General features: G+C 46.9%; 1 protein-coding gene across 5 annotated transcripts in view; it reads right to left on the reverse strand.

Moving 5' to 3' along the window:
* Nucleotides 1–24,321, reverse strand: part of tmem33 (transmembrane protein 33) — a 67,904-nt gene that overhangs the window by 30,325 nt on the left and 13,258 nt on the right. For all 5 annotated transcript variants that reach the window (XM_070870256.1, XM_070870250.1, XM_070870254.1 and 2 more), the window contains 3 exons: nucleotides 14,451–14,545; nucleotides 11,964–12,151; nucleotides 10,063–10,130 (listed from right to left, as the gene is read on the reverse strand). In XM_070870256.1, coding sequence (XP_070726357.1) covers nucleotides 10,063–10,130; nucleotides 11,964–12,151; nucleotides 14,451–14,545 — 351 coding nt within the window. The remainder of the gene's footprint in view (nucleotides 1–10,062; nucleotides 10,131–11,963; nucleotides 12,152–14,450; nucleotides 14,546–24,321) is intronic.

A 24,321-nucleotide genomic window follows, 5' to 3' on the forward strand; every position in this document is an offset into this window, starting at 1 on the left:
ATCAATTCTTATCATATCAATGCAGATAACTATAAAGCCAAGATGGCAATCCGTTTCTACCTGCATTAACAGTAATGTCAACTCTTGTAAATTAATCGCAAGATATGTGATTTTTAATTAAAATTTAACCAAATGCACAATCTCATGATTCAACAGCGAAATCTTGCATTTTTTCATCTTGGGGAATGATACAGGGCAGGAGTTCAACAGCATGGCAGTATTCCAAGTGGTCAGAGTGCGGCAGCGCTGCTCAGGATTGGCCACGGAGTTTGGCATATTCTTGGGATTGGAACTGGAACTGAAACAGGGATTGGAACCTTCGGTAGCGGGTGTTCCATTCCTGCGCCGCCTGCACCCAGCAGTCTCTTGGCGCGCATCCCGACAAGTGGTTTGTGTTGCTGGGGACCCAACCAGAGGCAGAGTGGAGGTGAACAGATCATATGCCACGTTCCCTCTCGGCCTCCGTGAGCGCTCTCTTGGCCCCCATGAGCTGCCACAGATGCACGGGTTTCCCTGCTCGAAGTGCTCATTCCTTTTTGTTTCGAGCTACAACTTTGGACAGCTGCAATTCTCCACCTCACGCTCAACAAGCACCCCGCTAGAGTGGAACTAAACTATAGAACCAGTGGGAACCTGTTCAACCTTTGCCTGCGGGCTAGATCCAAGACCATCCCATAATCTGTCATTGAACTACAGTATGCGGACGACATTTGCGTCTGCGCACAGAGGATGAACTCCAAGCCTTCACCAATATCTTCACCGAGGCATGCGAAAGCATGGGCCTTACACTAAACACCCGTAAGACAAAGGTCCTCCACCAAAAAGTTAATATCAGCTAGGTGACAATTAAAAACTTATCTGATTCACTAATCTTTAGGGAAGGAAATCTGCCGTCCTTACCTGGTCTGGCCTACATGACTCAATATGGTTGACTCTTAACTGCCCTCTGAAATGGCCAAGCAAAACACTCAGCTGTATCAAACCGCTACAAGAAACAATAGGAATAAAACCAGACAGGACCACCCGGCATCAATTTCGGCACCGGCTTCGGACACTACAATAATGCACCAGCCCACCAGCTTCGGACACAACAGCAGCACACCAAGCCCAGTTGACCCAGTCCTCCTCACTAACATCTGGGGACTTGTGCCAAAATTGGGATAGCTGTCTCACAGACTAGACAAGCAACAGCCTGACAGTCATACTCACAGAATCATACCTTACAGCTAATGTCCAAGTCTCCTCCATCACCATCCCTAGGTACGCCCTGTCAAACCAGAAGGACAGACCGATCAAAGGTGGCGGGAGGGAGTAGCCCTGGGAGTCCTCAACATTGACTCCGGACCCCATGAAGTCTCATGGCTTCAGGTCAAACATGGCCAAGGAAACCTCCTGTTCCTGTTGATTACCACCTACTGCCTGCCCTCAGCTGATGAATCAGTACTCCTCCACATTGAACACATTTGGAGAAGCAAGGGCACAGAATGAAGTCCCCCACCCAGAGGGATACAATGTCCATCACCTCGACTCCAAGGAACTGCCCAAGAGAGAAATCACCAACAGTGGCTCAATAGTAACCGAGCTGGCCAGGTCCTGACGGACATAGCTGCCAGACTGGGCCTACGGCAGGTGGTGAAAGAACCAAGACGAGGGGAAAAACCTACTTAACCTTTGCCAATCTACCTGTTGCAGATGCATCTGTCCATGACAGCAGTTGTAACAATAACCATCGTGCAGTCCCTGTAGATACAAAGTCCAGTCTTCAAACTGAGGACACCCTCCATCGTCTTGTGTGGCGCTACCACCGTGCTAAATGGGACAGATTCAGAACAGATCTAGCAGCTCAAAGCCTTGCATCCATGAGGCACTGTGGACCATAAGCAGCAGCAGAATTGTATTCCAACACAATCTGTAACCTCATGGTCCTGCATATCCCTCACTCTACCATTACCATCAAGCTAGGGTACCAACCCTGGTTCAATGAGGAGTGCAGAAGAGCATGCCAGGAGCAGCACCAGGTGCACATAAAAATGAGGTGCCAACCTGCGGAAATTGAAACACAGGATGATATGCATGCTAAACAGTGAAAGCAGCTTGCTATAGACAGAGCTAAGCGATCCTACAATCAACAGATCAGATCAAAGCTCTGCAGTCTTGCCACATCCAGTTGTGAATGGCGGTGGACAATTACACGGGAGGAGGAGGCTCCATGAATAGTGCCATCCTCAATGATGGCAGAGCACAGGACGCAAGTGCAAAAGACAAGGCTGAAGCGTTTGCAATCACCTTCAGCCAGAAGTGCCGAGTGGATGATCCATATTGGTCTCCTCCTAAGGTCCCCACCATCACAGAGGCCAGTCTTCAACCAATTTGATTCACTCCACATATCATCAAGAAATGGCTGAGCACACAGGATACAGTGAAGGCTATGGGCCCTGACAACATCCTGGCTGTCGTGCTGAAGAATTGTGCTTCAAAACTAGCCGCACCTCTAGCCACGCTGTCCTAATATAGCTACAACACTGGCATATACCTAACAATGTGGGCAATTGCCCAGGTATGTCCTGTCCACAAAAAGCAGGACAAATCCAATCACTGCCTCATCGATCTACTCTATCTGTCTTATCATCGGCAACGTCATGGAAGGTGTCCTTGACTGTGCTATCAAGTGGCACTTACTCACCAATAACCTGCTCACTGATACTCAGTTTGGGTTCCGCCAGGGCTACTTGGCTCCAGATCTCATTACAGCCTTGGTCCAAACATGGACAAAAGAGCTGAATTCCAGAGACGAGAATGACTGCCCTCAACAGCAAGGGAGCATTCGACAAGCATGTGGCATCAAGGAGCCTAGTAAAAAGTCAATGGGAATCAGGGGCAAAACTTTCCACTGGCTGGAGCCATACCAAGCACAAAGGAAGATGGTTGTGGATGGTGGCGGTCAATCATTTCCATCCCAGGACATCACTGTAGGAATTCCTCAACCCACTGCCCTAGGTCCAACAATCTTCAGCTGGTTCATCAATGACCTTCCCTCCATCACAAGGGCAGAAGTGGGGATGTTTGCTGATGATTGTTCAGTGTTCAGTTCCATTTGCAACTCGTCAGAAAATGAAGCAATCCATGCCCGCATGCAGTACGACCTGGACGACATTTAGGCTTGGGCTGATAAGTGGTAAGTAACATTTGCGCCACACAAGTGCCACGGAATTACTATCTCCCTTGACATTCAACTGCATTACCATCGTCAAATTCCCCCACCATTAACATCTTGGGAAGACATGCATTAATCAAGGACAGTCAGCATGGATTTGTTAAGGGAAGGTCGTGTCTGACTAACTTGATTGAATTTTGAGAGGAGGTAACCAGGAGGGTCGATAAGGGCAGTGCATATGATGTAGTGTATATGGGTTTTAGCAAAGCTTTTGATAAGGTCCCACATGGCAGACTGGTCACGAAAGTAATAGCCCATGGGATCCAGGACAAAGTGCCAAGTTGGCTCAGAGGCAGGAAGCAAAGGGTAATGGTTGATGGGTGTTTTGTGACTGGAAGGCTGTATCCAGTGGGGTTCCACAGGGCTCAGTGCTGGGTCCCTTACTTTTTGTGGTATATATCAATGACTTGGACTTGAATGTTGGGGGTATGATTAAGAAGTTTGCCGATGACACTAAAATAGGCCGTGTGATTGATAATGAAGCAAGCTGCGGACTGCAGGAAGATATCAATATACTGGTCAGGTGTGCAGAACAGTGGCAAATAGAATTCAATACATACAAGTCAGGTAAGGCATTTGAGGAGGTCTAACAAGACAAGGGAATACACATTAAATGGTACGACACTGAAACGTGTAGAGGAACAAAGAAAGGGTCCACAGATCCCTGAAGGTAGATAATGTGGTTAAGAAGGCATGTGGAATACTTGCCTTTATTAGTCGAGGCATGGAATAAAAGAGCAAACTGAACTGTATAAAACACTTGTTAAGCCGCAGCTGGAGTATTATGTGCAGTTCTGGTCACCACATTACAGGAAAGATGCGATTGCACTGGAAAGGGTGCAGAGGAACGTTGCCTGGACTGGAGAATTTTGACATGATGAAAGATTGGAGATGCTGTGTCTGTCATCTTTGGAACTAAGGAAGCTGAAGGGAGACCTGATTGAGGTGTATAAAATTATGAGGGGCTTGGATAGAGTGGATAGGAAGTACCAGTTTCCCTTGGCAGAGGGGTCAACAACCAAAGGTCATAGATTTAAAGTAATTGGGGAGAGGTTTAAGAGGAGATATGAAGGGAAATTTCTTCACCCAGAGGGTGGTAGGGGTCTGGAACTCACTGCCTGAAAGGGAGGTAGAAGCAGAATGCCTCACCACATTTTTAAAATACTTGGATGTGCACTTAAAGGCCCCAAATTTCCTCAGTGCTTAGAGTGACATATCTCGATGTGGTGTGCCGACTTCCCGGAGGGAAAAAAGCGCCAAAAATCTACAGCTGAATTTGGTTGCTCCCTCGTCATCCGGATCCATCGGTGTAGCGCAGCAGTCCGGGGGTGGGGGGAGCTTCGGCCGCGTTTGTTCGGCTGGGGGGAGGAGCTTGGGCCAAGCATATCGTGCAGTGCCGGCAGGGGCACGCATGACTATTTGAGTGTGCACGCATGCGTAATGGGCGGTTCAATCTGTGTGCATGCGCAGTGTAACAGGAATCTTGGCAATCGGTAAATTAAAGGGAGAGCGTCCTCAGAATAAGTGGCTATAGAACATATATAAAGGTGAGGTCTGAATATTGATGTGTGTGTGGCTGAGGTGGTGCAAGTGTGATCTTTGAACATTACCTGCGTTTAAGTTCAATAGACGAATGGCGCAAGAGCGTGCAAGAAGAACCAAGAATTTCCTCCATGAGGAAGTGGAGAAATTAGTGACGGTTATTGAGCAGAAATGGCTGGAGCTGAATATCAGCAAAAGTGATCTGTCAAAGGTCTCCCCCAAGGAAATGAGAAAAAGATGGAACCTCGTTGCCGAAGAATTCTCTGCTGGGAATTTAGAAGCCAGTGCAAGAAGAAATGGCTGGACGTTGGTCAAGTAGTGAGTGTAAGTAATATCTTCATCTTTAATTTGAATTGCAGTGGAAAATGTGAGCATCTGTATGTGTCGCATCCATCAGAAGCGCACCATGTCTGACAATTAATATTTCCATCTCTGCGAAAGAAATTGCCCACAAGAGGGAGAGAACTAGAACAGGAGGGGGTCGCCAAATCTGCACCAACTGACACACCTGGAACAGAGGGTTGCTGCCTTGCTGACTCACACTGGCAGAAAAACAATAAGCTCTGCACAAGCTGGACTCACACGCGAGGGTGAGGGCGAGTCATTAAAATGCATAGTGGCCCTTCAAATCAACCTGCTGACTGGCCTGCTACACGTGAGATTACTCATGCCACCTATCCTGCCCCCTCCTGTGCTGCTAACCATGTGACTGTTACGTTGTCTTTTGCAGAAGACTCAAGATCCTGAGGATCCAGATGCGTGCACTCCAGACCAAGGCCAGGAGGGGGGGTGGGGGCAGCCCATGGAAATGTGTGCTCAGGAGAATGCTGACCGCGATATCGATCAGGACATATCACAGGGCATCACACAGCCAGAACTCTCCATGAGCTCCTCGGCAACCTTCCATGGGTTCACACCTTCCGAGGTCGCAGGTCCGAGTGGCGGTCGAGAAATGCATCTTGGGACACTCAGTCCCCCACCATTCCAGCCTGATCCTCACACTGGAGGGGTGCCACTAGGTGGACCCACGGCGAGGGGAAGCCAACCAGTCTCTCCTGAGAGGCAACCCTCAGCAGAAGTTAATCAGGTTTTTTCATTGGGTGAAGAGACCAATGCTCTCACAAGATCACTCGTGGCAGCCGTCAGTGGAGTGCAATGAGGTCACCACACTATCGGGTGAAATCTCTACTAAGACAGTAAGTCAGGGTGGGCATTTCAGAGGGTGTGCAGACGATGGCAGGTGCCATGAGGGAGCTGGCTTCTGCAGTAAGGGCAGAAAGGCTAGAGACTCAAATGTCATCCCACTTCACTCCACGCACCAGCCACCGGTCAGATCCAAGCAGGGCCCCCAACCCCCTCCACCACCATCACCGACCCTATAAGGAAGTGCACTTTCCCCAAGATGTGAGTGAGGGATGGATGCAGACTTTCTTTCCTGTTGCGGCTGTTGTTGTTGTTGGTATTGTTGCAGTGCACTGTAAAATTCACAATAAAAGAAATTTTGCATCAAAACTGAATCATCCTCCATTAGGACCACGCAACATTTAGGGGCAACTGTAAAAAGTACAAATCGCTCACCCCTACAGTCATGCGTGCCTGCCGCCCCTAGCCCTGGCGGGAGGGCTAGCTGGTGCATTCTGCAGTCGGCATGGTAGAACTGCTCTATTTTCTGTAGCTGATTTATCTTTCATGTTGTGTAGCTGTTGTGCTGAAGATGTTGTAATGTTGTGCTGATGTTGTGAAGGTCTTTAGAGCTTTGGAATTCTCTAACTCAGCTCCTCCCCCCCCCCCCCCCCCCCCCCGCCGTCCCCCCTATCTATGGCTACCTGCGCTGATTTCTTAAATGTAAGTAAAGTTTTTCTGTGCCTACAAAAAGTGGCCACATACACTGGCCTGAGTTAGTTTGGAGTAACTTTCAGCTGGCTAAATTTGCTTCTATGGCCAGAAGAGGCGTAAGTGGCTTGTCACGCCCCCTTTTGGAGAGAACTAAACTAAACAAAAAAAAACCTAACTGACTTACATTGGAGCAAGTTAAATGGGGAAATTTGCGATTTTTAAGTTACTCCAAAAAATGCTACTTACTCCAAAAAAAAAAACAGGGCAACTCTTGGGGAAATTTGGGTCCAAAGTGACGTAACCTACAGGGCTCCGGACCAAGAGCTGGAAAGTAGGATTAGGCTGGATAGCTCTTAGTCGACCGGCGCAGACACGATGGGCCGAAATGGCCTCTTTCCGTGCTGTAAATTTCCATGATTCTCTGAAGAGTAGGTCAGAGTTTGAGTCGTCTGCAGCGAATGTCTCACCTCCTGACTCTCCAAAGTTTTTCTACCATTTTCAGGACACAAGTCAGGAGTGTGATCAAATACTTTCCACTTGCCTGGATGAGAAGCTCCAACAACACAAGAAGCTCGACACCATCCAGGACAAAGCAGCTCGCTTGATTGGGATCCTATCCATCACCTTAAACATTCACTCCCTCCACCACCATCTACAAGATGCTTTGCAGTAACTCACCAAGGCTTCTTCGACAGCACCTCCCAAACCCGTGACCACTACGACCTAGGACAATAGCAACAGGTGCATGGGAACGCCATCACCTGCAAGTTCCCCTCCAAATTACACACTATTCTGACTTGGAAATATCTTGCTGTTCCTTTATCGTCACTGGGTCAAAATCCTGAAACAGCACTATGGGAGTACCTTCACCACACGGATTACAGCAGCTCAAGCGGCGGCTCACCACTACTTTCGAGGACAATTAGGGATGGGCCTTGCCAGCGACGCCCACATCTCGAACGAATAAAAAAAGAGCTTGCTGAAAAATCCATTGGAGGCAGAGGACCTACAGGGGGTCACATCGCCCTCTTTTCTGCACCATCACTGCACTAAAAAAGGCCTCGGCTCATGGGACAGCCTTCAGTTCAAACTCCGGGTACTTCTGCCCTTCCCACCACCACAATGCTGCTTTCTCTTCCACTCATAAGGAAATCCAACAGTGAGTCAAACCTCATATTCCGCCACCAAGATCTGTCAAACCACAGAATGACTATTGGAAAGTTTTAGACAAACACAAATTGAAATGTGGTTAGTACAAATTTTCTGAGGTCAATTTATTAACATAACTTCAGGTGCAGTTTTGGATGGGCCTCGGAAGCACAAAAGCGATGGGAGCAGAAAACTGCATGCAACTCAAATTTAAACGGGCAAGGTAATTATAGGAGTGTCACAATAGGGGAATAAAAAGTGCATGAAACTGCAGAACATATCTCAACCTAGGAACGGCCTTTGCCAAGTCTGACAGAACAGATGACTAAGACAAGCAAAACAACGGCAAAAGCTTCCAAATGTAAATCTTGAGCTTCTTTGCTCTGTGGGGTTGGTCTTACCCATATTTACCTCCATCGGAATCATTGGAATGAATGGTAATTTAATGGACGTGTTTATTTCAACACCGAATGCTCTGATTGGTCGCCTTGGATGACAAGTCCGGATTGTTGATTGGTCCCCTTGATGCACCGAGCAGTTTCTCTGGAATGTATAATTAGATCCTCCCTGCCTACGTAATCAGTTACTTTGCAAAGTGCAATTCAAGCCATTGGAACAGACAGGGCTCACCCTTGCGGGTTAAGAACTCCTCCCAGACCACAGCCCAAGTTCCTGACCTCCTCCCGTCCGCTCAAGTTCCTGATCTACTCACCCCATCCTCTCCCCTCCTCAGATTCAATCAGATTTCCCTCCCCACCCCATCCACTCCGATTCCTGCCCCCCACCCCCTCCGAATCCACCCCCCGCCCCCCATGATTCTCCCCCCACCCCCTCCGACTCGCCTCCCACCCCCCACGATTTTCCCCCCACCCACTTCCCCCTCCACCCACCCCCAGATTCCACCGCCCCGCCATCACCCATCTCCTCCGATTCCCCCCCCGCAAACCCATCCCCTCCGATTCCATCCCCACCCCCCCACCGCAACCCATGCCCTCCGATTCCTTCCCACCCCACCCACCCAAACCCATCCCTTCCGATTCCTCCCCCCTCCCCCTCCCAACCCCTCAGATTCCTTCCCCTCCCCACCAGCCATCCCCTCAGATTCCCTCCCCTCCCCACCAGCCATCCCCTCAGGTTTCCCCCCCCCCCCCACCAGCCATCCCCTCAGCTCTCCCCCCCCCCCCCCCCCAGCCATCCCTTCAGCTTCCACCCCCCCACACCAGCCATCCCCTCAGCTTCCGCCCACCCCCCCCCCCCACCAGCCATCCCCTCAGATTCCTCCCCACCAGCCATTCCCTCAGATTCCTCCCCACCACTCTCAGATTCCTCCCCACCCCGCCACCAGCCATTCGCTGATTTCTCCCCCCCCCCCACCGCCACCACCCATCCCCTCAGATTCTCCCCCTCCCCTCCCCCCCACCCATCCCCTCAGATTCTCCCCCTCCCCTCCCATCCCCTCAGATTCTCCCCCTCCCCTCCCATCCCCTCAGATTCTCCCCCTCCCCCATCCCCTCAGATTCTCCCCCTCCCCTCCCCCCAGATTCTCCCCCTCCCCCCCACCCATCCCCTCAGATTCTTTCCCTCCCCTCCCCTCATCCATCCCCTCAGATTCTCCCCCTCACCTCCCCCCCCACCCATCCCCTCAAATTCTCCCCCCACCCATCCCCTCAGATTCTCCCCCTTCCCCCCACCCATCCCCTCAGATTCTTTCCCCACCCCCCCCCCCCACCCCTCCCCTCAGATTCTTTCCCCAGCCCCCACCCCCCCCCACCACCCCTCCCCGCGGGGAACTGCGCATGCTGCGGCCGAACCTGTGACAGCGTGCATGCGCAGAAGGGGCTCGGGTGTGCACGAGCAAAAAGGGGCAGGGTTGACCGCACGCATGTGCAGAAGGACACAACAATGTTCGTGCAGATAATCACTTTGTAATTTAATAATGTACTTTATGCATGCGAAGTAACCTTTTGTTTTCTTTCAAAAGGCTGGCAACCAAAATTCGATTGTAATACTAACTAAAAATGCTTTCATTTTCAGCTGGTAGTTCCAGTAACATGGGTCTCCTACATACAATCAACATAAGTGTGCCAGATTTTTTAGACTGGTGGCAAGGAAGTCATGACATGGTGCCATGGATCATGTCTCCATTCAGCTTTATCCCCGATAAAGGATAGTGAAGAAACCAAAAGAACTTGTTAAAATGTAGTTTTTGAAGTTTGTAAATTTCAAAAGCACACAGACATGTTGCACATCAATAAAATGACAAACATTTTGACCACAGTATTGTGCAGGCCAGGAGATAATTTAAAAACACCAATACTTACATCAAAAATTTTCTTTGTGTAGGCTGTAGCATGCAGCAGAGAAAACAGGAAAACTGGAAAAATACTCACTGAAGTCGGTAGTTAAGGAAGAAAGTTCAATATAGTCATTAATGCATTAATATATTGAATTTCTGGGTACATGTGTATTTACAGTATCAGTAATTTTTAACTGTAAATACCCTGTACCCAGAAATTCAATTATAAAGAATTAATGAATTTGCACTTTATAACACCATTCACGTTTGTGGGGAATTCCAATGAACTTTAGAACCAGAGGATTACTTGAAGTACACTGTTGTTACATAGGCAACCAATTTCTACACAGGATCCAATGCAAAGCAATTTAAGTGAATGAATGACCACATAATCTAGTTTTGGTGCTGCTGATTTGTGGGAAGAATGTTGGCTAGCTTGCAGTTTGCAGAATTTCCCAGCATGCAATCAATGCATCAACAGAAACTGAAGGGTAGAAAAACCTGTTTTCTGATCGAGGGTTTGACTTTTAGCTTTTTTCCCAAAATATTTTAGAAGAAACTAGAGACTAAATTGTCAAAGCTTTTAATTCAGGCACATCTGGCCTTTATTTAAATTTATATAACACCTGTGAAGAGCAGCACTTGTAATTGTAGTTTTAAAAGAATTTTGGTTTTCTTTTCTAACCATCAGCAGAGAATGGACTGCAGTTTATTGCTGCGGAAAATTGTTAAAAAATCTCTCCTAGCTGAAGCAGAAGCTTAAGGATGTTATATAAACTTGTAAGCCACAAACAATTAATTTTGAGCATTTTGAAGCAACTTTTGTTTATGGAAATTTGTTTCTTAAAGACCAAGTTGGCAAACTCACTTAATTCACCAACTTTTCTAGTACTGTTAAAACACCGGTTGTACTGTGTACCCCACAGCCTATGATTATTCTTCCCATGTATGTTTGGAAGCAGATAATGTACCCTTAAATGGTTTAAGGCAAGAACAAGATGACAGAAACCAGCTGATGATGGGCAATGTGATGAGGAAGCAAATGGATCGGTTGGAGGTGGCTGACAGATGAAAATATGGTGGGAGGCTGAGGGCTAATGATTCAAAAAGGGACCAAAAGGAGTTGGGGTCCAATTGTGCTGCCCCACCCTCCACAATGCTGATAGACCCCGTCTCCGCCTGCTCCCCAATACTGCCAAATTCCCAGCAGCTCCCAATACCGTACAACCCTGGTCTCCCAAAATGCCACAAAACCCCTTCTCAGTTGTGATGGACCCCTATACACCCCTTCCCAGAATTGCAACCCTATCCCCAGATGCTGGGATCTCCCCCTCCTTTGTTCACAAATTCCTAGATCACATTCTCATTGCTCCCTGATCCCAAGATCTGCCTCCGCAACAAGATCCCAGGATGCCTCACCCAGATCCAAGGCTCTATGCCAGTATTTCTAGAACCTCCCTCTTGAATGTCCTGGAACCATGGGACCATCCTAGACCTTGCGATTCTCCCCTCAAAATACCACGAGACACCCAATTCCAGTTGCAAGATGCCAGACCCTTCGTTCCCAGGGCTGCCCCAAATGCTAATATCGGTGTCTTTGAAAATGCTATTTGGTATAAGTACCCTGATCTTGTAATACAGTCAACTCACCATGAGCAACACCACAGAATATTTTCTACAGATACACATATACACACACACACACACACACACACACACACACAATTGCAACTGAACTTATCTTGGGGTTAATTTTTATCCTGCAAAATGCCTAAATCTTAAAGTACTCTCAACACAAACTTATTCAATTATTTCATTGACAGAAGTATCGTTAGACTTTCAAGATTTTATGCACTTAATAAAACATTTCTGTGTTGTACGGCAGTCATAACTCCCACTGCTATGCAGCCAATGTTTAAAGGATACTGGTAACGGGATAGGAGTTGACAAAGATCAATGAGAAAAGAAGATAGTGACAGCTGTCCTCTCGTAGGGCCTGATTCAGAAAAGCACGGCTCAACTGGAAGTGAGGTAAGCGTTGGTGCAATCGAAGTGCACTGGTAAGAGCATTTGCCAGCAAGGCACGTTGGTAAAAATTGGCAGCCTCGTATAATCTGTAAAAAACAAAGGATCAGATTTCAATAAATAACTTTTACAATATTATGACTATTTAAAAAATTGAATAAAAAGTTCCTGTCTAAATTAGCTTATGTATTTTTTTTTTGGAAAAGGAAAATCCGAGGATTTTTTTCACCTTGTATTCCATTTCCTGAAGGCAGAGACTTATCGTATGTACAGTGCCACAGGTACTAATGATCAATACTGGGTACAGTTCCAAGGGCATTAACAGCCACCGTACCTTGTATCTCTTTATGGGAGTCTGATCTTGGGTGGTGGGGGCCACATTAGCTGAGCTGAATGCTGTTCTCATCCTATTTCCATACACAAACACTTACCATTAGGAGTCACTGAATAATACTCAGGAATGTGAACTCTTGCTACCCTCCTTAACCCAGGAATGCCGAGGCCAATTGTAGGGCCCCTGTCATCAAACCAAATAAGGTTATCTAACTCACTAGAGACCAATGATTTCATAGAATGATCAGCCATGATCGTATTGAATGGTGGTGCAGGCTCGAAGGGCCGAATGGCCTACTCCTGCATCTATTTTCTATGTTTCTATGAATCATAAATATTTACAGCACAGGAGGCCATTCAGCCCATCGTATCCGGGTTGGCTGACAAAGAGCTATCCAGCCTATTCCCACTTTCCAGCTCTCTTGGTCCGTAGCCTTGTAGGTTATGGCACTTCCAGTGCCTATCCAAGTACTTTTTAAATGTACTGAGCGTTTCTGCCTCTATCACCCTTTCAAGCAGTGAGTTCCAGACCCCCACCACCTTCTGGGTGACAAACATTCTTCTCAAATCTCCTCTAAACCTTCTACCAATTACATTAAATCTATGTCCCTTGGTTATTGATCCCTCGAAGGAAAATAGGTCCTTCCTATCCACTCTATCTAGGCCCCTCATAATTTTATACACCTCAATTAGGTCTCCCCTCAGCCTCCTCTGTTCCAAAGAAAACAATCCCAGCCTATCCAATCTTTCCTCGTAGCTAAAATTCTCCAGTCCAGGCAACATCCTTGTAAATCTTCTCTGTACCCTCTAGTGTAATCACATCTTAGAACATAAGAAATAGTAGTAGGAGTAGGCCATACGGCCCCTCGAGCCTGCTCCGCCATTTAATACGATCATGGCTGATCCGATCATGGACTCGGGTCCACTTCCCTGCCCGTTCCCCATAATCCCTTATCAGTTAAGATTATTCCCTTATCGGCTAAGATCATCTTTCCTGTAATGTGGTGACCAGAACTGCACACAGTACTCTAGCCGAGGCCTAGTGTTTTATACATTTCAAGCATAACCTCTCTGCTCTTATATTCTATGCATCGGCTAATAAAGGCAAGTTTCCCATATGCCTTCTTAACCACCTTATCTACCAGTCCTGTTACCTTCAAGGATCTGTGAACATGCACTCCAAGGTCCGTGTTCCTCTACACTTCTGAGTGTCCTGCCATTTATTGTATATTCCCTTGCCTTGTTGGCCCTCTCCAAATACATTACCTCACACTTCTCCACAGTGAATTCCATTTACCACTGTTCTGCCCACCTGACCAGTCTATTGATATCTTCCTGCAGACTACAGCTTTCTTCTTCATCAACCACCACACGGCCAATTTTTGTATCATCTGCAAACTTCTTAATCATACCCCCTACATTCAAGTCTAAATCATTGATATATACCACAAAAAGCAGGTGGGTCGAAATTGTTGCACTCACCTCCGACTGCCGCTGACATTCCTCTGCTCGAACCGCCCAGTGCCACTTTCGACGTGGCCTGGAGCGGGCAGGAGGGGAGAGCCACCGGAAAGCGTCCGCCGACGTCAGCGGACGATCGATGCGCATAAGTAGACTCCCGCCCGCCGAGATGCGATATTCATGCGGGCGGGAGTCGGTGACAGGACGGCGGTGGACCGCTGCATGGAGGCTGCTCTGCCCTCGACAGTAAGTGTGAAGATGGGGGGGAAACCAGTTAGTGACATTTTTTTAATTTATTTCTTTACAGGGACTTACCTGGATGGGGTTCCCTGAAGGTCGTCAAATTATTTTTTTTTTATGCCTTTTATTTTTTAGGTACTCTACGCTCCATGGGCCCGACTCCATCCTCAGTGGCATTTGGGTGGCATGCACCTTTGCCGCAGAGAAGGAGAGCTCCCGCTGGCTCCCGCCCAGATTGGCAACATATGTCGCTGCTTTGCCGCCCGCCGACCTTCAAGGGACCTTGCTGGTGAAAACCCGCCCAAAGACCCGTCAGAGACCTAACACTGAGCTAATTTAACAAGTAACACTTACCCCATGAAAGGAAATATAAAGAGGATAGAACAGTACACGGTGAAGAGCCGGGAAAGCCACATGGCAGCCTCCAGTTTGTTAGCCATCATGAATTGCTGAAAAACAGAACACAGATTTGTAAATGAATTATGGACTATCAATAGAAACCTTGCAATGCCAAAATCTCAACGTTAAATGTTTCCCCAGCAAACATCAAAAACATACTAATTCAAAAATACCTTGTATATAGTCAAGATTGTCATATCATTCACTAACTTCTGAAAAAAATCCTCGCATTAGGTGAGTTAGTGTCTAACCAAGTCAACAGAAACCACATACTGTATTAGGAAGCGATGCACATCTACCAAATCACTAATTTCAATTTATTTGTTTCAAGTACTAGACTTCCACTTGCTAATTAATTATGGATCAATGGTACTCCTGCTTAAGAATGTCGGATAAAGCTGCAACTCCAACCTAGACAGTTTCTGTAAAGTAGAATATACAATGGAACACTACAAATCCAAAAAGATAAAATAAACAGAACAGGTCCAATGGCATCTGTAAAGGCAACAGATGGTTAATGTTTCAGGTGTACAACTTCATCAGAACTGGCCCATACACTAACCTATCTTTTCACTTTACAGTAGAGAGAGATTTATTCAGTTACTGACCTTTTCTCTGAACTAGAATGTGCATTTACATAGCATCTTTAATTTAGTAAAATATCCCACAGTTAAATTATGAGGAGAGATTACACAAACTAGGGTTGTATTCCCTGGAGTTAAGAAGATTGTGATTTGATTGAAGTTTTTAAGATATTAAGGGGAACTGACAGGGTAGATCGAGAGAAACAATTTCCGCTGGTTGGGGAATTAGGACTTGGGGACATAGCCTAAAAGTTAGAGCCAGGCCTTTCAGAAGTGAAGTTAGGAAACACTTCTACACACAAAGGGTGGTAGAAGTTTGGAACTCTCTTCTGCAAACTGCAGTTGATGCTGGGTCAATTATTAATTTTAAATCGGTGATTGGGGCTCAAAGGGTTAAATGGCCTACTCTTATTCCTATGGTGCTTAAATGCTGATGGATCTGCTATATATTTTCTATTTTGCAAATCCAAACACCAGTTTGAACTAAATCTAGTTCAGATCCACTCCGCACAGATATAATTCTGAGTAACTCAAACACTGTATTTAGGAACATGAGTAATATTTTTTTTAAATCAACTTTAAAAGCACAATAGTCCATGGACAAATTATTCCAAGTCAAGCAAAGAATCATATTTTCAAAGGACACTTTCCTTTGTAAGATCTGATAAAATTTAGATCTCTCTACAAGCTTTTGTTTGAGACTGGTTTGGATTTATGAATTCAAAGTGTAAGTGAGCCTGAATAAATATACCCATTAAACTGAAATTCCATTAGTTAACCCACTGGCTTGTCCTGTAGCATAGATTAAGGTTGGAGACAGGCTTCAATAACATTACTTTCAGCATGGTTCTTTGACTGGAACCTTAAATAAATACATTATACAAAACAATCAATTCTTACTAAAATATTGAGCATTAAATCACACTCAAGTAGCCTCGAAATTTAAAATAATGACTACCTTGTTTGCTTCTGATAACTAGAGAAAAGGGACAAAATCATCATCATCATCATAGCCAGTCCCTTGGAATCGAGGAAGACTTGTTTCCACTCCTGAAGCGCGTCCTTTGGTGGCTGAACAGTCCAATATGAGAGCCACAGACTGTGTCACAGATGGGACAGATAGTCGTTGAGGGAAGGGGTGGGTGGGACTGGTTTGCTGCACACTCTTTCCACTGCCTGCGCTTGATTTCTGCATGCTCTCGGCGTTGAGACTCGAAGTGCTCAGCAGCCTCCCGGATGCACTTTCTCCACTTAGGGCAGTCTTTGGCCAGGGACTCCCAGGTGTCAGTGGAGATGTTGCACTTTATCAGGGAGGCTTTGAGAGTGCTCTTGTAACGTTTCCGCTGCCCACCTTTGGCTCGTTTGCCGTGAAGGAGCTCCGCATAGAGCACTTGCTTTGGGAGTCTCGTTTCTGGCATGCGAACTATATGGCCTGCCCAGCGGAGCTGATCGAGTGTGGTCAGTGCTTTAATGCTGGGGATGTTGGCCTGGACAAGGACGCTGATGTTGGTGCATCTGTCCTCCCAGGGGATTTGTAGGACCTTGCGGAGACATCGTTGGTGATATACCTCCAGCGACGAGGTGTCTTCTGTACATGGTCCATGTGTCTGAGCCATACAGGAGGGCGGGTATTGCCACAGCCCTGTAGATCATGAGCTTGGTGGTAGATTTGAGGGCTTGGTCTTTGAAAACTCTTTTCCTCAGGCGGTCGAAGGCTGCACTGGCGCACTGGAAGCAGTGTTAATTCTCCTCATCAATGTCTGCTTTTGTTGATAAGAGGCTCCCAAGGTATGGGAAATGGTCCATGTTGTCGAGGGCCGCGCCATGTTCTTGATGACTGGGGTGGGCAGTGCTGTGCGGCAAGGACAGGCTGGTGGAGGACCTTTGTCTTACGGATGTTTAGCAGTAGGCCCATGCTTTCATATGCCTCAGTAAATACGTCGACTATGTCCTGGAGTTCAGCCTCAGAATGTGCGCAGGCGTCGTCCACATACTGTAGCTCAACAACAGAGGTTGGGGTGATCTTGGATCTGGCCTGGAGCTGGCGAAGGTTAAACAGCTTCCCACTGATTCTGTAGTTTAATTCTACTCCAGCGGGGAGCTTGTTGACTGTGAAGTGGAGCATGGCAGTGAGGAAGATTGAGAAGAGGGTTGGAGCGATGCCGCAGCCCTGTTTGACCCCGGTCCGGACGTGGATTGGGTCTGTAATGGATCCGTTGCTAAGGATCATGGCCTTGCATGTCGTCGTGGAGCAAGCGAAGGATGCTGACAAACTTTTGGGGCATCCGAAACGGAGGAGGACGCTCCATAGACCCTCGCGGTTGACAGTGTCAAAGGCCTTTGTAAGATCGAAAAAGGTCATGTATAAGGGCTGGCGCTGCTCCCTGCATTTTTCCTGCAGCTGTCGCGCTGCAAAGATCATGTCTGTTATGGCCCATAGGGGACAAAATCCACACTGTGACTCTAGGAGGAGCTCCTCGGCCACAAGGAGAAGACGGTTGAGGAGGACTCTAGCGACAGCTTTCCCAGTGGCTGATGGCCGAGAGATTTCCCTGTAATTGCCACAGTCGGATTTGTCCCCCTTTTTAAAGATGGTCACGATCACTGCATCTTTCAGATCTCCTGGCATGCTCGCCTCCCTCCAGATGTGAGAGACGAGGTCACGTATCCACGCCAACAGTGCCTCTCCGCCATACTTTAGCGCCTCAGCAAGGATTCCATCCGCTCCCGTAGCCTTGTTCTTGAGCTGTCTTATGGCTTTTCCTGCCCCGTGCAACGTTGGGGTTTCACTGAGGTGGTGGTGGGTCGCATGCTGCAGGATGGAGGCAAGAACACTCGAGTCAAAGGCAGAGTCTCGATTGAGGAGATCTTCGAAGTGCTGCTTCCAGTAGGCCCTGACTGCCTTGGTGTCCCTGATGAGTGTTTTCCCGTTCTTGGCCAGCAGTGGGATGGGGCCTTGAGAGTTTGGGCCATAGGTGGCCTTGACTGCGATGAACAATCCTCGCACATCATGGCTATCGGCCAGTTGTATCTCCTGTGTTTTCTCCATCCACCACCTGTTCTTTAGGTCCTGGGTTTTTTGTTGGACCTCAGCCTTGAGCCGGCTGGAATGTTGTTTTGCTGCTCCAGAGTTGGGTTGTTGGTCGAGGCTCAGAAATGCTCTGCGCTTGCGATCTATTAGTTCTTGGATCATTCTCATCAAACCAGTCCTGGTGTTTTCTGGTTGATTGACCAAGTGTCTCTTTGCAGGCACTGGTTACGGAGGCCTGGAGGGCAGACCAAGCACTGTGGGCATTCAGCATCTCAGGGTTATCAAGGCATGCCAGGTTAGCTGTGAAGCGCTGGCTGTATAGGGCTTTCTTAGCTGGGTCTTTAAGTGCCCCGGCATTGAATTTTTTGCCGCACTGCTTCTGCTATCCCCTCCGCTTTGGGGCTATGTTAATGTCGATGATGGATCGGATTAGGCGGTGGTCCGTCCAGCAGTCGTCAGCTCCTATCATGGCGCGGGTGATGCGCACATCCTTGTGATCCCTGACTCGGACGATGACATAGTCGAGCAGGTGCCAATGTTTGGAGCGAGGGTGTTGCCACGATGCCTTGTATTTGTCCCTCTGGAGGAACAGGGTGCTGGTGATGAGAAGTTCATGTTCTAGACATTTTGTCAGGAGTAGGGTACCGCTGGAGTTGGCTTTCCCTACCCCCTATCTGCCAATCATGCCTCCCCCCACAGGGCTGTGTCTTTGCCGACCCTGGTGTTGACGTCACCTAGGAGGTTCAGTTTGTCACCCGCGTGGACGCGGGACAGGGATGTTGAGGTTGGAATAAAAACCCTCTTTGGTTTCATCCATTGCATCGAGTGTTGGGGTGAACGCACTGATGATTGTGGCGCATTGGTTCCGGGATAGGGTTCGTTGAAGTCATGAGACGTTCGTTAACCCCGCAGGGGGAGTTTTTGAGGCGGTCGACCAGCTCATTTTTGACAGCAAAGCCGACTCCGTGAAGGCGGCATTCTTCCTCTGGTTTTCCTTTCCAGAAAAAGGCGTAACCTCCACCTTGATCCTTAAGCTGGCCTTCCCCCTGCCCGCCGGTTCTCGCTTAGGGCGGCGATGTCGATGTCAAAGCGTCCAAGTTCCCGGGCAACTATGTCCAGTCTGCCGCTGTTGGAGTTGTCCATGAGGGTCCTGGCGTTCCATGTCCCAAACTTCATGTTAATGGGGTGGAAAATGTCTGTGAGCGAGTTCTTTTAACGTGGGGTGGCCGTTGCACACCGGCCTCCACTCAGGCTTAGCTGAGCACGGTCTTGGGCCAGTGGCAAGGAGGGCCAAGACGACTGGAGACCAGGCACTGCTGTATGAGCCTAACTGCCTACAGCGAGATGTTGGCCACAAGCTTGGCGCTGAGTAGCGCCCTTGATGGTAGGTGGCCCGAGGCTTGGGTGGGGACAGGCATTGGGAAGTTCAGTTGTCCGCTGGAGTTCCGGGTGGGAGGTCAGCAAGGAGTGGGAGGATGGAAGAGTTATAGCCGTGATGCTCACCAGTAGAAGAGGCCAGGTCACCAGCGGGGAAGGAGGGGTCCAGCCGTCGGCGAGAGGGATGTAGGCCCATCACTAGAGGGTTGAGAGCCCGCCACTGAAGGGATGTAGGCCCGTCGCTGGAGGTGATGTCCCGGTCGTCTGGTCGGAGGCACACCTGCTCGCTGGGCGTTGCCTGAGTAACCAGGTTTCAAATGACTGAAAATTATGCTAATAAAACACACCAAACTATTTTCTAGTTAGATTGGGGTACAATATTCAATTCCTTAATAAAAAACTTTAAAAGGGACGAATAAACTAGAGCCAACAGAAAATCAAACATCTGTATAAAGAAAAATGAAAAAGATGGATGAAAAAATATATTTAAAAAATGAGCATACCCATTTCCAGTCACATTCTATCCCGCTTCGAGATGAAAGCAGGGAATGGAGAAGAAATTCCATCATTTGTGTCAAATTGCTGGATTACCCTCATCATAGTTTTTCACAGAAGCAAAGTAACAGAAGGAAGACTGACAACTTGAAATGGTGAAAATGCTGAAAGCACTCCCATAAATAGGTAGTAAACAGGTTGCTAGTAAGAAATGCTAAAGATGGGCAATACTTTAAGTATTATTAAGTCAAATACAGAGACTATACATAGTATTTACAGCACTGAAACAGGCCATTCGGCCCAACAGGTCCATGCTGTTGTTTATGCTCCACACAAACCACCTCCCACCCCTCTTCATCTAACCCCATCAATATATCCTTCTATCCTTTTCCCCCTTGTGTGTTTATCTAGCTTCCCCTTAAATGCATCTATGCAAGTTGCCTCAACTACTCCTTGTGGTAGCGAGTTCCAGATTCTAACCACTCTCTGGGCAAAGGTTTCTCCTGAATTCTCTACTGGATTTATTAGCAACTATCTTAAATTTATGGCCCTTAGTTCTGGTGGAAACATCTTCTCTCCGTCTATCCTATTGAACTCTTTCAGGCCTCTCAGGTCACACCTCAGTCTTCTCTTTTATAGAGGAAAAAAAGAATCCCAAGCCTGTTCAATCTTTCCCGATAGGTATAACCTCTCATTTCAGTAAATCTTTTTTGGCACCTTCTGCAGTGCCTTTATGCTTTTTTTTTAATAATATGGAGACCAGAACAGTTTACAGTATTCCAATTTACCAGCACAGACATGGGCCGAATGGTCTCCTACTGGGTCTTCATTTTCTATGAAGTGTGGTCTAACCAAGGTTTTGTACAAATTTAACATAACTTCTCAGTTTTTCAATTCTATCCTTCTAGAAATGAACCCCAGTCCTTTATTGGCTTTAAAAACAAAATGGCCTTATTAACCCACGCCTCTACTTTTGGTGATTTGTGTATCTGTACCCCCAGATCCCTGTTCCTCTACCCCATTTAGACACTTATTTTCCAAAGAGTATGTGGCCTCCTTATTCTTCCTACCAAAATGTACTATCCCTCATTTATCTATATTGAAGTCCATTTGCCAATTATACACCCATTCTGCAAGTTTTCCTGTATTTTGTCGCTATCCTACTCTATTAATTATACACCCCAATTTGGTGTCATCTGCAAATTTTGAAATTGTACTTTTGATTCCAAAGTCCAAATCGTTTATGTAAATGGTGACCAACAGTGGTCCCAGCACCAATCCTTGTGGAGCACCACTTTTTGCCAGTCTGAGTAACAGAGTAATTGAGACATAATTATTCAAACATCTGTCTGCAATTAGAGAGGAGAAAAATGATTGGAAGAACCAAAAGAAGAAATGCCCAAAAGGGAACTAAATACTGGTAAAACTCTACTGAATTATTTCAATTTCAGAGTAGAGGACAATCCTGTGTGAAACTGACAAAAGGACCCTGCAGTATATATTTCTTCCTAAAACTAGACAGCCAACCATGATCATACCAGAGTTATACACTCACCAAGGCTTCCTCGACATCACCTCCTAAGCCTATGACCTCTACCACCTAGAAGGACAAGGGCAGCAGGCACATGGGAACCCATTCCCTCCAAGTTATACACCATCCTGACTTGGAACTATATTGCCATTCCTTCAGCGTCGCTGGATCAAAATCTTGGAACGCCCTCCCGAACATCATTATGGGTGCAGCTTCACCACATGGAATGCAGCGGTTCAAGGCGGCTTACCACCTTCCTAAGGATAATTAGGGATGGGCAATAAATGCTGGCCTTGCCAGCGATGCCCACTAAGAATTTGGCAAAAGCATCGACAGCAAAAGCATAAACTTTTGGACTTAAACTTTTGGACATTGCTTTAACTTGGCTGTTACTGCAAAAGGGCAGGCAGCCCGATGTGGGACAGGTCCAAATTTGTCCCATAGGAATACACATCAGGTGGGCAGAAATGGATCAATGGCTGAAATGGCAGGGAGATGGTGGATTTTCACTAAATAGATCAGGGTTATATGAATTCTTCACTCAAGTGAATCTCTTCCTGAAACTAGAAGCCAACCATGATCATATCAGTTACAAACTCGCCAAGGCTCCTTCGGCAGCACCTCCCAAACCCGCGACCTCTACTAACTAGAAGGACAAGGGCAGCATGGGCATGGGAACACCATCACCAAGTTCCCCTCCAAGTTACACAGCACTCTGACTTAGAAGTATATCACCGCTGGATCAAAATCCTAGGACTCCCTCTCTAACAGCACTATGGGAATACCTTCACCACATGGACTTCAGTAGTTCAAGGCAGCTCACCAGCATCTTCTCAAGGACAATTAGGAATGGGGAATAAATGCACTCTGAAAGCTTTGCTGATTTCCCAGATATGCTCACAATTGATATTTATGTACCAAGACGGGTACTTGAATATGCAAGCAAACACACCAAAAATAGATCTCCTGTGGCGTTGCTCACAGTTGAATCAGAGGATTCTCCATTTCCTAGCAATAGAGGTGTTATGAACAAAGTGCAATAGAGAAAATTTTTAGAGTAAATGCAAGTCTTATGAGAACTGTGGAGGTGTTTTATATAATATACATAAAAGATGCTTGTGGCATTGTACACAGGTAGTTCAGATATGCACTGATTTGAAATGATATATCTGCATACTGGTTAGAAACATTGAGATTGGGTGAGGAATTACATGTACATAGTAATGAATTGATCAAATGAAATGCTTGAATAAATGAATGAAATAAAATCAAGTTTATTGCCTTGTTGCAGGGAAGGGGATTTAATGGACTTGAGTGAATTGACATTTTGGCTGGAGTGGGATTTTAAATAAAATATAGCATTAATTAAATTAACTGACATTTGTTACCTTGCCTTAGGTGAATTCTAGCAATAAATATGTTCAGGTTCATGAATTGAGGGGTATTAGAGAGCATGGGGTGAAATAAATTGATAAATACTTAAAAAAATATATATCTTGCAGAAGAGAAGAAACTTGGTAATGAACTAATAATTAACTAAACTCAGGAGGGGGGAGGAAGACTGGGATGATGGGGGCTGGTGCGCGGGGGGGGGCGGGGGGGGGGGGGGGGAAGAGGGGGAAATGAATACTTTTCGATGTACACTTTCTGCTATCCACAACTTTCTTGTGGACAACTCCATTGATATCTTGGCTCTGATGAAAACTTGGCTCACAGGTGGAGACACCTTGCCCCTTACTAAAGCTTCTCCACTGGCTGTATTTCTTACCACTTGCTCCACCCATACCGCTGTAGTGGCAATGTAGCCCTTATCGCCAAATCTTGATCTCTCCCCTACTCCCGACACCTCCTCACCTTGTTTCACCCCACTGACCTCTCCTTTATAATCACGACCCCAAGGCCCATCCCAGATTTCGCCCCAAGATAACATTCCTCCTTTCTTCACTCAGCCTCTGCACTGAGCAACTTCTCACCCTTAGTAATGTCAACCCCAATCTCAATTCGCCTTGCTTTCTTCCCATGATTTCATTGCCCTCCTGTCCTCCCTTAACCTTTCCCTCCATATAAACTCCCTTAACCATATTCACCCCTTCAAATTTGCTATCTCACATGGCCTCTACTCCTATTATCTCAATTGTAGACGTGGCCATCTCCAGTCACTTCCTTGTATCCTTCACACCCTCATTCCCCTCCTATTTTCCAACTCCACACCACCCCCCCACCCACCCCAAGTCATTTACAAAGGCATTTACAAATACCCAACTGCCTAGCATCTGGCTTTCCATTTGTCACCATATTCAGCAGCTGTCAATCTGCTCAACCACTGCCTTACCTCCAACTTTGATGCCCCAGGACCATCCCAGAGAGGAAAGGTAACCCCCAGTTTCTTTTCTCCATCCTCACCACAAACAAGTGCAGCTCACGGACATCATCACTAAGATTGAAATGCTGCCACACATGGCACAGTGGTAGCACTCTCGCACTGTCAGTAGGTTGTGGGTTCAAGTCCCACTCCAGGGACTTAAGCACATAATCCAAACTGATACGGCAGTGCCGTACTGAGAGTGGAGCTCGGTCTGAAGTGACATCTTTCAGATGAGGCGTTAAACCGAGGCCCAACTGCCCTCTAAGGTGAACGTAAAAGATTCTACTGCACTATTGGAAGAAGAGCAAGGGAGTACCTCGTGCTCTGGTTTTTATCCCTCAATGAATATCTAAACACAGATGTTCTGGTTAATTATTTCAGTGCTGTTTGTGGGACCTTGCTGAGTGCAAATTGACCTCCTGCAATTCCCACAACTTGACTGT

The sequence above is a fragment of the Pristiophorus japonicus genome, chromosome 2 (assembly GCF_044704955.1).
Source record: "Pristiophorus japonicus isolate sPriJap1 chromosome 2, sPriJap1.hap1, whole genome shotgun sequence".
Lineage (NCBI taxonomy): Eukaryota > Metazoa > Chordata > Chondrichthyes > Pristiophoridae > Pristiophorus > Pristiophorus japonicus.